Source organism: Nothobranchius furzeri, chromosome 4, assembly GCF_043380555.1.
Source record: "Nothobranchius furzeri strain GRZ-AD chromosome 4, NfurGRZ-RIMD1, whole genome shotgun sequence".
In the NCBI taxonomy this organism is placed as follows: Eukaryota; Metazoa; Chordata; class Actinopteri; order Cyprinodontiformes; family Nothobranchiidae; genus Nothobranchius; species Nothobranchius furzeri.
The window spans coordinates 21,372,539-21,389,561 of NC_091744.1; the positions used below are offsets into that span (position 1 = coordinate 21,372,539).

Below are 17,023 nucleotides of genomic sequence, written 5' to 3' on the forward strand. Positions count from 1 at the left end.
GAGTACTCCAGTTAACAGCCCCTATAAACCCAAAAAAGGAATGGAGTCAATAGCACTTTTGGTTATTAAATGGCCCCCAGAATTATGTCGCAAAAAGCACAATTTCACATCATTCCGGGTCCATTTCTCAGAAAAAAGCTTCAATCAGGCTGAAACGTCACAATAAAGTAGAATCTATTGAGTTGTACATGATTCCTGTGTTTCATGATGATAGCACATTCCTAAGGGGGTCAAACCATGTCCCAAAGGTCACCGGGACTGGTGTCACTTTGAAGAAGTAGTCCAGTTCCACATTTGTGGGCTTATAACTTTTCTTCTGAATGTCCTAGAGACGTCAGGTTTGTTTTAGAGTACTCCAATTAACAGCCCCTATAACCCCAAAAAGGAATGGAGTCATTAGCACTTATGGTTATTAAATGGCACCCAGAATTATGTCGCACACAGCACAATTTCACATCATTCCCGGTCCATTTCTCAGAAAAAAGCTTCAATCAGGCTGAACCATCACAGAAACGTTGAATGTATTGAGATGTAAATTATTCATGTGTTTCATGATGATAGCACATTCCTAAGGAGGTCAAGTTAGGTCATAAAGTTCACCGGATCACTTATTCCTTAAAGGCAGCATTCTAATTATACCTTTGGGGGCCTATAACTTGGCTTCTGAATGTCTTAGAGAGGTCAGCTTTGTTTTAGGGTACTCCAATCAACAGCCCCTATTACCCCAAAAAGGAATGGAGTCATTAGCACATATGGCTTTTAAATGGCACCCAGGATTATGTTGCATGAAGCACAATTTCACATCATTCTGGGTCCATTTCTCAGAATAAAGCTTCAATCAGGCTGAAACGTCACAGAAAAGTAGAATCTATTGAGTTGTAAATGATTCCTGTGTTTCATGATGATAGCACATTCCTAAGGGGGTCAAGGTAGGTCATAAATGTCACCGGATCACTTGTTCCTTAAAGGCTGCATTCTAAGCACACCTTTGGGGGCTTATAACTAGGCTTCTGAATGTCTAAGAGATGTCAGGGTTTTTTTTTACGGTATTCCGATCAACAGCCCCTATTACCCCAAAAAGGAATGGAGTCATTAACACTTATGGCTTTTAAATGGCACCCAGAATTATGTTGCACGAACACAATTTCACATCATTCTGGGTCCATTTGTTTGAAAACAAGGTCCAATCAGGCCGAAACGTTACAGAAAGGTAGAATCTATTGAGTTGTAAGTGATCTGAATGTTTCATGATGATAGCACATTCCTAATGGGGTCAAACCATGTCCCAAAGGTCACCGGGCCTGGTGTCACTTTAAAGAAGTAGTCCAGTTACACCTTTGTGGGCTTATAACTTTTCTTCTGAATGTCCTAGAGAGGTCAGGTTTGTTTTAGAGTACTCCAATTAACAGCCCCTTTAACTCCAAAACGGAATGGAGTCATTAGCCCTTATGGGTATTAAATGGCACCCAGAATTATGTCGCACAAAGCACAATTTCACATCATTCCGGGTCCATTTCTCAGAAAAAAGCTTCAATCAGGCTGAAACATCACAGAAAAGTAGAATCTATTGAGTTGTAAATGATTCCTGTGTTTCAAGATGATAGCACATTCCTAAGGAGGTCAAGTTAGGTCATAAAGTTCACCGGATCACTTATTCCTTAAAGACAGCGTTCTAAACACACCTTTGTGGGCTTATAACTTGGCTTCTGAATGTCTCAGAGAGGTCAGGTTTGTTTTAGGGTACTCCAATCAACAGCCCCTATTACCCCAAAAAGGAATGGAGTCATTAGCACTCATGGCTTTTAAATGGCACCCAGAATTATGTTGCATGAAGAACAATTTCACATCATTCTGGGTCCATTTGTGTGAAAACAAGGTACAATCAGGCCGAAACGTTACAGGAAGGTAGAATCTATTGAGTTGTAAGTGATCTGAATGTTTCACGATGATAGCTCAATCCTAAGGGGGTCAAACCATGTCCCAAAGGTCACCGGGCCTGGTGTCACTTTAAAGAATTAGGCCAGTTACACCTTTGTGGGCTTATAACTTTTCGTCTGAATGTCCTAATGAGGTCAGGTTTGTTTTAGGGTACTCCAATCAACAGCCCCTTTTACCCCAAAAAGGAATGGAGTCATTAGCACTTATGGTTGCTAAATGGCACCCAGAATTATGTCGCACAAACCACAATTTCACATAATTCCGGGTCCATTTCTCAGAAAAAAGCTTCAGTAAGGCTGAAACATCACAGAAACGTAGAATTTATTGAGTTGTAAATGATTCCTGTGTTTCATGATGATAGCACATTCCTAAGGAGGTCAAGTTAGGTCATACAGTGCACCGGATCACTTATTTCTTAAAGACAGCGTTCTAAACACACCTTTGTGAGCTTTTAACTTGGCTTCTGAATGTCTCAGAGAGGTCAGGTTTGTTTTAGGGTACTCCAATCAACAGCCCCTATTACCCCGAAAAGGAATGGAGTCATTAGCACTTACAGCTTTTAAATGGCACCCAGAATTATGTTGCATGAAGCACAATTTCACATCATTCTGGGTCCATTTGTGTGAAAACAAGGTCCAATCAGGCCGAAACGTTACAGGAAGGTAGAATCTATTGAGTTGTAAGTGATATGAATGTTTCATGATGATAGCACATTTCTAAGGCGGTCAAACCATGTCCCAAAGGTCACCGGGCCTGGTGTCACTTTAAAGAAGTAGTCTAGTTACACCTTTGTGGGCTTATAACTTTTCTTCTGAATGTCCTAGAGAGGTCAGGTTTGTTTTAGATTACTCCAATTAACAGCCCCTATATACCCTAAAAGGAATGGAGTCATTAGCACTTATGGTTATTAAATGGCACCCAGAATTATGTCGCACAAAGCACAATTTCACATCATTCCGGGTCCATTTCTCAGAAAAAAGCTTCAATCAGGCTGAAACGTCACAGAAAAGTAGAATCTATTGAGTTGTAAATGATTCGTGAGTTTCATGATGATAGCACATTCCTAAGGGGGGTCAAACCATGTCCCAAATGTCACCGGGACTGGTGTCACTTTAAAGAAGTAGTCCAGTTGCACCTTTGTGGGCTTATAACTTTTCTTCTGAATGTCCTAGTGAGGTCAGGTTTGTTTTAGAGTACTCCAATTAACAGCCCCTATTACCCCAAAAAGGAATGGAGTCATTACCACTAATGGTTTTTAAATGGCACCCAGAATTATGCTGCACGAAGCACAATTTCACATCATTCTGGGTCCATTTGTGTGAAAACAAGGTCCAATCAGGCTGAAACGTTAAAGGAAGGTAGAATCTATTGAGTTGTAAGTCACCTGAACATTTCATGATGATAGCACATTCCTAAGGGGGTCAAACCATTTCCCAAAGGTCATGGGGCCTGGTGTCACTTTAAAGAAGTAGTCCAGTTACACCTTTGTGGGCTTATAAATTTTCTTCTGAATGTCCTAGATAGGTCAGGTTTCTTTTAGAGTACTCCAATTAACAGCCCCTATAACCCCAAAAAGGAATGGAGTCATTAGCACTTTTGGTTATTAAATTGCACCCAGAATTATGTCGCACAAAGCACAATTTCACATCATTCCGCGTCCATTTCTCAGAAAAAAAACTTCAATCAGGCTGAAACATCACAGAAACGTAAAATCTATTGAGTTGTAAATTGTTCCTGTGTTTCATGATGATAGCACATTCCTAAGGAGGTCAAGTTAGGTCATAAAGTTCACCGGATCACTTATTCCTTAAAGAGCAAGTAACGTCTAAATTAACTTTTTTTTGCTGATGAACTGTATAAATGAGTGTCTAATAGTGTTTTAAATGTGTGTATTCATTATTTTAGCATTTCGGTGCATTTTCTTTAAAAATTAATTTTTCAGCCTAAAAACCACAGTAATGCGCCACCTTCAGCTTAAAACACAGAATTTGACACATTTTGAATAAATTTTAGCCAATGGCTAAAGAGTAAGATACTACGTAAACCAGTAGAGTACTACGTAGCAGCTCTTGTGCCAAAGTTATAAAGCAACGAGAGTCTCGGCCACGCCCTGTGGCGAGTTGGGAGTTGGATTTGCAAGCGAGTGTAGGACGGTTAGCGGTAGTTCAGCATTAGCATATATCATTAGCATATTCTAGTCTTTAGCATAGCTTTTAGTGTTATACATACTTATTTAGTGTTAGCTTGGCTGTTAGATATTGTAGTTTAGTTAGTGTTTAGCTGTTAGTTTTATTAGGAAAGTAATTCAGGTTTAGTGTTCCATATCGTTAGCATATATCATTAGCATATTCTAGTCTTTAGCATAGCTTTTAGTGTTATACATACTTATTTAGTGTTAGCTTGGCTGTTAGATATTGTAGTTTAGTTAGTGTTTAGCTGTTAGTTTTATTAGGAATGTAATTCAGGTTTAGTGTTCCATATCGTGTTAGTATGGTTAAAAGGTGTAGTGTAGTTGGTTGTGGTGGCTCTGTGGGGTTGCACTCCTTTCCACTGGACTTAGAAATTAGGCGCCAGTGGTTGCGCGCAATCGGTGTACTGGAAAACAGTCAGCTCCCGCCTGGTGCTGTAGTCTGCAACCAGCATTTTACCCGCGATTCCTTCGCCAACATGATGGAGTTTGAACTGGGTTATTCTGCACGTCTCCGTTTGAAGAGGGAGGCCGTGCCCACCGTGGCTCTTCCACGAATTAGATGCAGCCCACCGACTCTGCTCCCCCACCATGGCGGGCTCCAGTCTGAGGTGAGTAAGCTAAATAAAAGTTAACATCTTCTAAAGACAATTTCCTACCTAAATGCAAAGTTTGAGAGACGTGGTTCACTCCATTTAGCTAATATCAGCCTGCACTGCCTTCGGGCTAATTTGTCAAGTTCACAAAATGTGGAACAGGATGTAAGGTTAGAATCAGCGGCGAATCGGAACATTTCTCAAAGCCCTGGCCGACAAAAAAGGTCCACTTGACTATTTCTGTCAGGCTCGGAGAAAATTCGGGTTGTTTTTGTGTCAGTCGGTAATTCAGCAACAGTGGCTCTAACGCAGCACTAGTTGACAGACATCATTACAGCGTGAAATCCAGCTTTACACCAAAGCCTAACCCGGTTCTGTGAGGAATTCTGTTCAGGAGGTCGCATTTCAGGTTCTTCACATCATATGTGACTGACTTTGACGTTATAATAACGATCACACACTAGGAATGTTATAAAGCGCCTATATATATATATATATATATATATATATATATATATATATATATATATATATATATATATATATATATATATATATATATATTGGACAGTTTCTTTTGTATATTATATGACTTTATAAACTCCAACAACAATGTGCTTCTATTTTTTGTTTCAGGCTAAATCTACCCAAGACGTTGGCTGTCAGACTGATTTAGTAATCTGCAAAAATGCACTTGTCCAGGCTCATGTAAAGCCTTATCGACGTAGCAAAGGTGAATTATTTTTAATAATCTTCTATGTAAACATTTTATTATTACCTTCTAGTTTTAATTTGTTTTACAGATTATTGTTACACGTGATTTTATGCTATTTTAAACATTTATAAATGTGCTGCTTCTTTGTATTTTACATAGCCACACAGTTTAGAGCTCCCAGCCGCAGTGTGTCTTGTGACACAGGTACCGTGACGGAAATTCATCTTCCACAAAGTCCCAGAGCTGCGTCCACACCCCTGAAAAGACCACGATATGAGGTGTCTGTTGTTGATCCCAGCTTCCACCTCAATGACAGTGCAAGCTCAGTGAACTGTTCAAGGTAAAAAAAAATTATAACATTTTAGAATTTTTTAGTTATGACCATATATATAAATGTATGTGTTCTATACAGCTCTTTCACTGAGGTCCATCCACAAAAGGACAAGAAGTACATTGTTCATGAGAAACAGTTGCTGGGGCTGTTCAGAAGGTGTCCCGTTTGTACCGGTCGTTGTGTTGTGAACACGACAACAGTCGGCACACTGCTCCGTGTGACACAACGGTGTTCATGCTGTGAGCACTACAATGAATGGTCCAGTCAGCCCATGGTGAACAGCATCCCAGCAGGAAACCTCCAGCTCTGTGCTGCTGTCCTTTTCACAGGCTCATCATTTAGCCAGATTTCTAAGGTATAGGCCAAAACTGTTTAGGTTAGTTTTGATAAGGTCTGTGCGTCTCTCATTTCATGACGTAACTTTTCATATTTTAGTTCCTGGGTGCCTTCAATGTGCAGGGACTGTCCAAGCAGTCATTCTGTCGGCATCAGGCAAAGCTCTTAATTCCAACAGTGAGCTGGCAGTGGCAGCTAGAGCAAGCTGATATCATCCAGGAGGCTACTGAATCTGGACCTGTGACTCTTGGTGGTGACATGCGAGCTGATTCACCTGGTGAATACGTTTAAATTTATTTATTTTATTCCTTTGCTATCAAATGTAAATTAAGTAATAACTTGCATTTCTTGAAGGACACTCAGCCAAATATGGCAGCTACACCATGATGGATCTCAAAAGAAACAAAGTTATTGATATCCAACTTGTACAGGTACAACATTACCTGATGATTCCAAAACATTTAATGGTTAATTATTCACAGATCAATGGAGAATTATGTTTATTTTCAGAGCAATGAAGTTGGGAATAGTGTGCGAATGGAGAAGGAGGGATTTGTGAGAAGTCTGAGCACACTTTTGGAGAGGGGGGTCGATGTGCAGCAAGTCGTGACTGACCGCCACACAGGAGTGCAGAAGTATTTGAGGGAGGAAAAAAAGGAAATCAGTCACTACTTTGACCCCTGGCACATGGGAAAAGGTAATCTTTGGGGATGTATATAGTGAATATTACAGGATTTTTTTTCTATTTTAAATGTGGGTCTATTTGGCTCTCCAGGAATTGGTAAGAAAATCGAAGAGCTGGGGAAGAGAAAGACGACCCAGGATGTGAGACTGTGGAAGCAAAGTGTGGTGAACCACCTCTACTGGTCAGCATCCAGTTCCTCCTCAGGACAGGAGGCAGTTGCAAAGTGGACTTCAGTTGCCAACCACATCCAAAATGTGCACAGCCATGACAACGCCCTGTTCCCTAGCTGTCTGCATGCACCTCTGGATGGAGAACAGGCAAGACAGTGGCTCAAACCAAGTAAGTGTAGCATGTACTCATTACAGCTGAGCCTTTACTGTTTGGTTTATTTACATTTAAAACACGTCACCCCACAACAGAATATTTGTCTTCACCTCCTTCAACATGGAGAAATATTTTTTGAGCATGTGAGTAACAGACATCACATGTAGCTGCTAAGGTCACACACCACCATTTGGCCAACAGCAATTAATTACTAAGAATAAAATGCTGTGCAGAAATTTAAACACACGAGTGCGCCACACAACTCATGGTTTTAGGCAGAACAGCCATAATTGACATAATATGTACTAAAATGCCGTAAGTAATGACCACACCTGTCTACAGCACTATTAGTCACTCTTTCATACATTTGTCATCTAAAAATGTCAGCTATGGGTAACTTTTTCTCAATGGAAATAATAGCAACATTCTAAAGTTGATCAAATTGTAATTTTTGTAATTAACATTTTCTACGTAGGCACAGCATCATGTGAGAAGCTCACTGCCATTCTGTTAGCTCCACGGTTTGTGAAGGACGTAGAGAAGATAAGCCCTCAGTACCACACATCCACCTTGGAGGCTTTCCACAGTCTCATCATCAGATTTACTCCAAAAAGTCAAGTCTTCTCCTTCAAAGGAATGCTGTCTAGGTAATGAATACAACAAATGTTCAAATTAATGCCTCTAATTGTTCAAATTTTAGCATGAAATGTAGAATTTTGCCTCAAATCTACATGGTTTGTTTATTTGATTATTTCAGATTACAAATTGCTGCAATGCACTATAATGAAAATGCAGCACGCTCACATGCAGCAACAGCAACTGGTGAGCTGAGATATGCTGTAGTGTACCCAAAGTACAAACGTGGAGACTACACAGTGAGAGCCCTGAAGACCAATCCAACCTCATGTATGTCATATATTGTATGATAAAACCAAAATGATGGTCATGGAGAGCTATTGTAATACTGAAAACCCTTTTCCAGTATATGTGCACAAGCTTATGGACCTGCTGTTCGACTCTGTGGTGGTGGATCCTCTCCCATATCAGGAGTACTCGGACAAAATTACGGTTCCAGAACCGCTCTGTGCCCAGTTCCAAAGACCAGATAAACGGGATACTGTGAGCAGGCACAGGTCCAGGTTTTAAAGTGCACGTCAGGTGAGCTACACAGGAGATTGTAATTATTAGTTAGTACTCTACTCTGTGTGGTTTCTCCTTTTCTCCTCCTCAGCCAGGCTGCACACCACTGTACGACAGAGGAGTTACCTGTCGTCATTATGGATCTTTATGCTCATCCACTCGTGACTCATGCTGTCCACCTCCCAGATGTCTATTGATCTCTACAACCTTTCTGCTCTGTGGCTCCCATACAACTTGAAAATCTTGGCCGTATGTAACATAGCAAAACTCACCAGTCTTGCTTTTGTAAGTCATACTAGTCATACTAATATTACTTTTTCCTTAGAGCCTCCTGATCTTGTAACAGAAAAACCTGTGCTCCCGGGATCCATCTCCACGTTTGTCATCACAGTGAAAGCTACCTCCAGTCTAAGGAACCTATGAAACATCACTGTTGGCCCAACCTCTCCTCACATGGCTCCAGAATCTCTGCTTGTGGTTTAGAGTTTTGTCAAAAATCTTGAAAGTTATGATCAGATTGTTATCTAACATTGTCTTAGTAGTAGCTATAATAAATGTTATCTTTAAAGCGCAATTGTGTCTTTTTAAATACAATTATATTGATATTTTGATGTGTATAAATACATATATCACATTTATTATCATTCATTTTTACCCAATTGAACCTGCTCTAGAATAGACTTCATTAATCACACAGGGTGTAAACTCACTTGTTACAGCAGCATTAATTAACCCCGAATTAGAACCTTACTGTTGTAAGAGCTCATTTGAAAGTATGTGGCTGTATGTGTGTATATATAAATAATGTCAAAGTGTAAAGAAGTGCATTTACCGTTTTGTGATTTATGCAGCTTTTTATGGACAGGAATCAATACAGGAAATATATATTATAACATTTATTTAATCAAAAAAATATATATTAGTTCAGAGGAGGGAGGAATCCTTTGTATGCACCGTCTTCTGGGAACTCCTGCCTTATTCTGGAGACAGCGCATGACGGGATCACAACACGAACGTGCTGTCCCAGGTAACCCCAACACCACCTGACCACATTCCGGTACGCCAGATGTCTGTAACAGCTGAGAAAGAGGTGGTATGAGTTATAAAGTATTCATAAAAAAAGTAATTTGACAGTTGTCTTACCTGTTGAACGTAGTCTCCTGCATCTCCCCATAGAGTTGCAGAAAGGTGCCATAAACTGCCTGCAACACGTAGGGATTCAGAGCAACAGCCTCAAAACCAGGATGCTCTGTTATGCAGGAGGTTACACCCACCTGCTGACACCTGAGCATTACCTATGACAAAGAACAACTGATATCAGGTCTATAAGAGTTCAATATTAGTATGATGTTAGTGATTGTGTAACAAATGTGTACATTACAGAATGCTTTTCTCATGGTGGGGTACTTTTATTTTTATACCTTGGGCGTTTCTCTGCAGCACACATTTTCTCTGGCAGACAATGATGTGCAGTGGCCGCAGGTGCACCTGTCGAGGCAGTCATACAATATTACTTTTAGCTAAGCTAAATATAGCTAGCTGTGGCTAAAAGCTACTTACCACTCAGAGACTGGACCCATTCGATGCCTTGATACTCCTGCTGGCTCGACTCCAGGGGCCTCTGACAACTCACGAGCTAGTGGCTCAAAAAGATACGGTTCAGGACCGCTTGCTTCCCCCAATAAGCCCTCCTCCCTATCCTCTGGGGAAGAAGGTGGGGAAAAGTCCTCCACCTCGAATGACTGCTCTGAGCTAGTGTCGCTCTCCGTCGCCATCTGTATTCAAATTTCAGTATGTCAATCACGGCCGTAGCTCCGCCTTCTCGGTCTTACAGGAAACGCCTCTTTGGGCCGCATTTTTCAAATATGAAATGTGGGTGGAGTAAGACTCTGAGGAGGCTGTTACCACTACTTTAAAGACAGCGTTCTAAACACACCTTTGTGGGCTTATAACTTGGCTTCTGAATGTCTCAGAGAGGTCAGGTTTATTTTAGGGTACTCCAATCAACAGCCCCTATTACCCCAAAAAGGAATTGAGTCATTAGCACTTATGGTTTTTAAATGGCACCCAGAATTATGTTGCACGAAGCACAATTTCACATCATTCTGGGTCCATTTGTGTGAAAACAAGGTCCAATCAGGCCAAAACGTTACAGGAAGGTAGAATCTATTGAGTTGTAAGTGATCTGAATGTTTCATGATGATAGCTCATTCCTAAGGGGGTCAAACCATGTCCCAAAGGTCACCGGGCCTGGTGTCACTTTAAAGTAGTCCAGTTACACCTTTGTGGGCTTATAACTTTTCTTCTGAATGTCCTAGAGAGGTCAGGTTTGTTTTAGAGTACTCCAATTAACAGCCCCTATAACCCCAAAAAGGAATGGAGTCATTAGCACTTATGGTTATTAAATTGCACCCAGAATTATGTCGCACAAAGCACAATTTCACATCATTCCGGGTCCATTTCTCAGAAAAAAGCTTCAATCAGGCTGAAACATCACAGAAACGTAGAATCTATTGAGTTGTAAATGATTCCTGTGTTTCATGATGATAGCACATTCCTAAGGGGGTCAAGTTAGGTCATAAAGGTCACTGGATCACTTATTCCTTAAAGGCTGCGTTCTAAACACACCTTTGGGGGCTTATAACTTGGCTTCTGAATGTCTCAGAGAGGTCAGGTTTGATTTAAAGTACTCCAATTAACAACCCCTATTACCCCAAAAAGGAATGGAGTCATTAGCACTTATAGTTTTTAAATGGCACCCAGAATTATGCTGCACAAAGCACAATTTCACATCATTCTGGGTCCATTTGTGTGAAAACAAGGTCCAATCAGGCTGAAACGTTACAGGAAGGTAGAATCTATTGAGTTGTAAGTCAGCTGAACGTTTCATGATGATAGAACATTCCTAAGGGGGTGAAACCATGTCCCAAAGGTCACCGGGCCTGGTGTCACTTTAAAGATGTAGTCCAGTTACACCTTTGTGGGCTTATAACTTTTCTTCTGAATGTCCTAGAGAGAACACGTTTCTTTTAGTGTACTCCAATTAACAGCCCCTATATACCCAAAAAGGAATGGAGTCATTAGCACTTATGGTTTTTAAATGGCACCCAGAATTATGCTGCGCGAAGCACAATTTCACATCATTCTGGGTCCATTTGTGTGAAAACAAGGTCCAATCAGGCTGAAACGTTATAGGAAGGTAGAATATATTGAGTTGTAAGTCACCTGAACGTTTCATGATGATAGCACATTCCTAAGGGGGTCAAACCAAGTCCCAAAGGTAACCGGACCTGGTGTCACTTTAAAGAAGTAGTCCAGTTACACCTTTGGGGGCTTATAACTTTTCTTCTGAATGTCCTAGAGAGGTCACGTTTCTTTTAGCGTACTCCAATTAACAGCCCCTATAAACCCAAAAAGGAATGGAGTCATTAACACTTATGGTTTTTAAATGGCACCCAGAATTATGTTGTACGAAGCACAATTTCACATCATTCTGGGTCCATTTGTGTGAAAACAAAGTCCAATCAGGCTGAAATATTACAGGAAGGTACAATCTATTGAGTTGTAAGAGATCTGAACGTTTCATGATGATAACACATTCCTAAGGGGATCAAACCATGTCCCAAAGGTCACCGGGCCTGGTGTCACTTTAAAGAAGTAGTCCAGTTACACCTTTGTGGGCTTATAACTTTTCTTCTGAATGTCCTAGAGAGGTCACGTTTCTTTTAGCGTACTCCAATTAACAGCCCCTATAATCCCAAAAAGGAATGGAGTCATTAGCCCTTATGGTTATTAATTGGCACCCAGAATTATGTCGCTCAAAGCACAATTTCACATCATTCCGGGTCCATTTCTCAGAAAAAAGCTTCAATCAGGGTGAAACGTCACAGAAAATTATAATCTATTGAGTTGTAAATGATTCCTGTGTTTCATGAAGATAGCACATTCCTAAGGGGGTCAAACCATGTCCCAAAGGTCACCGGGCCTTGTGTCACTTTAAAGAAGTAGTCCAGTTACACATTTGTGGGCTTATAACTTTTTTTCTGAATGTCCTAGAGAGGTCAGGTTTGTTTTAGGTACTTCAATTAACAGCCCCTATAACTCCAAAAAGGAATGGAGTCATTAGCACTTATGGTTATTAAATGGCACCCAGAATTATGTCGCACAAAGCACAATTTCACATCATTCCGGGTCCATTCTCAGAAAAAAGCTTCAATCAGGCTGAAACATCACAGAAAAGTAGAATCTATTGAGTTGTAAATGATTCCTGTGTTTCATGATGATAGCACATTCCTAAGGAGGTCAAGTTAGGTCATAAAGTTCACCAGATCACTTATTCCTTAAAGACAGCGTTCTAAACACACCTTTGTGGGCTTATAACTTGGCTTCTGAATGTCTCAGAGAGGTCAGGTTTGTTTTAGGGTACTCCAATCAACAGCCCCTATTACCCCAAAAAGGAATGGAGTCATTAGCACTCATGGCTTTTAAATGGCACCCAGAATTATGTTGCATGAAGCACAATTTCACATCATTCTGGGTCCATTTGTGTGAAAACAAGGTACAATCAGGCCGAAACGTTACAGGAAGGTAGAATCTATTGAGTTGTAAGTGATCTGAATGTTTCACGATGATAGCTCAATCCTAAGGGGGTCAAACCATGTCCCAAAGGTCACCGGGCCTGGTGTCACTTTAAAGAAGTAGGCCAGTTACACCTTTGTGGGCTTATAACTTTTCGTCTGAATGTCCTAATGAGGTCAGGTTTGTTTTAGGGTACTCCAATCAACATCCCCTTTTAACCCAAAAAGGAATGGAGTCATTAGCACTTATGGTTGCTAAATGGCACCCAGAATTATGTCGCACAAACCACAATTTCACATCATTCCGGGTCCATTTCTCAGAAAAAAGCTTCAGTAAGGCTGAAACATCACAGAAACGTAGAATTTATTGAGTTGTAAATGATTCCTGTGTTTCATGATGATAGCACATTCCTAAGGAGGTCAAGTTAGGTCATAAAGTGCACCGGATCACTTATTTCTTAAAGACAGCATTCTAAACACACCTTTGTGAGCTTTTAACTTGGCTTCTGAATGTCTCAGAGAGGTCAGGTTTGTTTTAGGGTACTCCAATCAACAGCCCCTATTACCCCGAAAAGGAATGGAGTCATTAGCACTTACGGCTTTTAAATGGCACCCAGAATTATGTTGCATGAAGCACAATTTCACATCATTCTGGGTCCATTTGTGTGAAAACAAGGTCCAATCAGGCCGAAACGTTACAGGAAGGTAGAATCTATTGAGTTGTAAGTGATATGAATGTTTCATGATGATAGCACATTCCTAAGGCAGTCAAACCATGTCCCAAAGGTCACCGGGCCTGGTGTCACTTTAAAGAAGTAGTCTAGTTACACCTTTGTGGGCTTATAACTTTTCTTCTGAATGTCCTAGAGAGGTCAGGTTTGTTTTAGATTACTCCAATTAACAGCCCCTATAAACTCTAAAAGGAATGGAGTCATTAGCACTTATGGTTATTAAATGGCACCCAGAATTATGTCGCACAAAGCACAATTTCACATCATTCCGGGTCCATTTCTCAGAAAAAAGCTTCAATCAGGCTGAAACGTCACAGAAAAGTAGAATCTATTGAGTTGTAAATGATTCCTGAGTTTCATGATGATAGCACATTCCTAAGGGGGTCAAACCATGTCCCAAATGTCACCGGGACTGGTGTCACTTTAAAGAAGTAGTCCAGTTGCACCTTTGTGGGCTTATAACTTTTCTTCTGAATGTCCTAGTGAGGTCAGGTTTGTTTTAGAGTACTCCAATTAACAGCCCCTATTACCCCAAAAAGGAATGGAGTCATTACCACTTATGGTTTTTAAATGGCACCCAGAATTATGCTGCACGAAGCACAATTTCACATCATTCTGGGTCCATTTGTGTGAAAACAAGGTCCAATCAGGATGAAACGTTAAAGGAAGGTAGATTCTATTGAGTTGTAAGTCACCTGAACATTTCATGATGATAGCACATTCCTAAGGGGGTAAAACCATTTCCCAAAGGTCATGGGGCCTGGTGTCACTTTAAAGAAGTAGTCCCGTTACACCTTTGTGGGCTTATAAATTTTCTTCTGAATGTCCTAGATAGGTCAGGTTTCTTTTAGAGTACTCCAATTAACAGCCCCTATAACCCCAAAAAGGAATGGAGTCATTAGCACTTTTGGTTATTAAATTGCACCCAGAATTATGTCGCACAAAGCACAATTTCACATCATTCCGCGTCCATTTCTCAGAAAAAAACTTCAATCAGGCTGAAACATAACAGAAACGTAAAATCTATTGAGTTGTAAATTGTTCCTGTGTTTCATGATGATAGCACATTCCTAAGGAGGTCAAGTTAGGTCATAAAGTTCACCGGATCACTTATTCCTTAAAGACAGCGTTCTAAACACACCTTTGTGGGCTTATAACTTGGCTTCTGAATGTCTCAGAGAGGTCAAGTTTATTTTAGGGTACTCCAATCAACAGCCCCTATTACCCCAAAAAGGAATTGAGTCATTAGCACTTATGGTTTTTAAATGGCACCCAGAATTATGTGGCACGAAGCACAATTTCACATCATTCTGGGTCCATTTGTGTGAAAACAAGGTCCAATCAGGCCAAAACGTTACAGGAAGGTAGAATCTATTGAGTTGTAAGTGATCTGAATGTTTCACCATGATAGCTCATTCCTAAGGGGGTCAAACCATGTCCCAAAGGTCACCGGGCCTGGTGTCACTTTAAAGTAGTCCAGTTACACCTTTGTGGGCTTATAACTTTTCTTCTGAATGTCCTAGAGAGGTCAGGTTTGTTTTAGAGTACTCCAATTAACAGCCCCTATAACCCCAAAAAGGAATGGAGTCATTAGCACTTATGGTTATTAAATTGCACCCAGAATTATGTCGCACAAAGAACAATTTCACATCATTCCGGGTCCATTTCTCAGAAAAAAGCTTCAATCAGGCTGAAACATCACAGAAACGTATAATCTATTGAGTTGTAAATGATTCCTGTGTTTCATGATGATAGCACATTCCTAAGGGGGTCAAGTTAGGTCATAAAGGTGACTGGATCACTTATTCCTTAAAGGCTGCGTTCTAAACACACCTTTGTGGGCTTATAACTTGGCTTCTGAATGTCTCAGAGAGGTCAGGTTTATTTTAGGGTACTCCAATCAACAGCCCCTATTACCCCAAAAAGGAATTGAGTCATTAGCACTTATGGTTTTTAAATGGCACCCAGAATTATGTTGCACGAAGCACAATTTCACATCATTCTGGGTCCATTTGTGTGAAAACAAGGTCCAATCAGGCCAAAACTTTACAGGAAGGTAGAATCTATTGAGTTGTAAGTGATCTGAATGTTTCACGATGATAGCTCATTCCTAAGGGGGTCAAACCATGTCCCAAAGGTCACCGGGCCTGGCGTCACTTTAAAGTAGTCCAGTTACACCTTTGTGGGCTTATAACTTTTCTTCTGAATGTCCTAGAGAGGTCAGGTTTGTTTTAGAGTACTCCAATTAACAGCCCCTATAACCCCAAAAAGGAATGGAGTCATTATCACTTATGGTTATTAAATTGCACCCAGAATTATGTCGCACAAAGCACAATTTCACATCATTCTGGGTCCATTTCTCAGAAAAAAATCTTCAATCAGGCTGAAACATAACAGAAACGTAAAATCTATTGAGTTGTAAATTGTTCCTGTGTTTCATGATGATAGCACATTCCTAAGGAGGTCAAGTTAGGTCATAAAGTTCACCGGATCACTTATTCCTTAAAGACAGCGTTCTAAACACACCTTTGTGGGCTTATAACTTGGCTTCTGAATGTCTCAGAGAGGTCAGGTTTATTTTAGGGTACTCCAATCAACAGCCCCTATTACCCCAAAAAGGAATTGAGTCATTAGCACTTATGGTTTTTAAATGACACCCAGAATTATGTTGCACGAAGCACAATTTCACATCATTCTGGGTCCATTTGTGTGAAAACAAGGTCCAATCAGGCCAAAACTTTACAGGAAGGTAGAATCTATTGAGTTGTAAGTGATCTGAATGTTTCACGATGATAGCTCATTCCTAAGGGGGTCAAACCATGTCCCAAAGGTCACCGGGCCTGGTGTCACTTTAAAGTAGTCCAGTTACACCTTTGTGGGCTTATAACTTTTCTTCTGAATGTCCTAGAGAGGTCAGGTTTGTTTTAGAGTACTCCAATTAACAGCCCCTATAACCCCAAAAAGGAATGGAGTCATTAGCACTTATGGTTATTAAATTGCACCCAGAATTATGTCGCACAAAGCATAATTTCACATCATTCCGGGTCCATTTCTCAGAAAAAAGCTTCAATCAGGCTGAAACATCACAGAAACATATAATCTATTGAGTTTTAAATGATTCCTGTGTTTCATGATGATAGCACATTCCTAAGGGGGTCAAGTTAGGTCATAAAGGTCACTGGATCACTTATTCCTTAAAGGCTGCGTTCTAAACACACCTTTGGGGGCTTATAACTTGGCTTCTGAATGTCTCAGAGAGGTCAGGTTTGATTTAAAGTACTCCAATTAACAACCCCTATTACCCCAAAAAGGAATGGAGTCATTAGCACTTATGGTTTTTAAATGGCACCCAGAATTATGCTGCACAAAGCACAATTTCACATCATTCTGGGTCCATTTGTGTGAAAACAAGGTCCAATCAGGCTGAAACGTTACAGGAAGGTAGAATCTATTGAGTTG

At 40.5% G+C, this 17,023-nt stretch overlaps 2 protein-coding genes across 4 annotated transcripts; one reads left to right on the forward strand and one right to left on the reverse strand.

Moving 5' to 3' along the window:
- Positions 1–3,854: 3,854 nt before the first annotated feature.
- LOC129160804 (uncharacterized) lies at positions 3,855–8,884 on the forward strand. 3 transcript variants are annotated; one of them, XR_008561290.2, is made up of 12 exons: positions 3,855–4,737; positions 5,359–5,455; positions 5,597–5,777; positions 5,850–6,126; positions 6,207–6,384; positions 6,462–6,538; positions 6,618–6,804; positions 6,883–7,131; positions 7,592–7,763; positions 7,874–8,022; positions 8,099–8,505; positions 8,582–8,884. XR_008561290.2 is itself a non-coding variant. In XM_070550187.1 (12 exons), the coding sequence occupies exons 1-11, from the start codon at positions 4,429–4,431 to the stop codon at positions 8,260–8,262; spliced, it is 2,040 nt and encodes a 679-aa protein (XP_070406288.1). In that variant the 5' UTR covers positions 3,855–4,428; the 3' UTR covers positions 8,263–8,274; positions 8,348–8,884. The 3 variants fall into 3 exon arrangements, 2 of the variants coding, with proteins under 2 accessions (XP_070406288.1, XP_054593797.2); XM_070550187.1 differs by having other exon boundaries at positions 8,099–8,274; positions 8,348–8,884; XM_054737822.2 differs by having other exon boundaries at positions 8,099–8,884.
- Positions 8,885–9,101: 217 nt separating this feature from the next.
- LOC139069613 (P2X purinoceptor 7-like) lies at positions 9,102–10,159 on the reverse strand. Its single transcript, XM_070550189.1, has 4 exons — positions 9,817–10,159; positions 9,678–9,744; positions 9,400–9,551; positions 9,102–9,335 (listed from the first exon to the last, which is right to left on the reverse strand). The coding sequence occupies exons 1-4, from the start codon at positions 10,029–10,031 to the stop codon at positions 9,176–9,178; spliced, it is 594 nt and encodes a 197-aa protein (XP_070406290.1). The 5' UTR covers positions 10,032–10,159; the 3' UTR covers positions 9,102–9,175.
- Between the last annotated feature and the right edge of the window lie 6,864 nt (positions 10,160–17,023).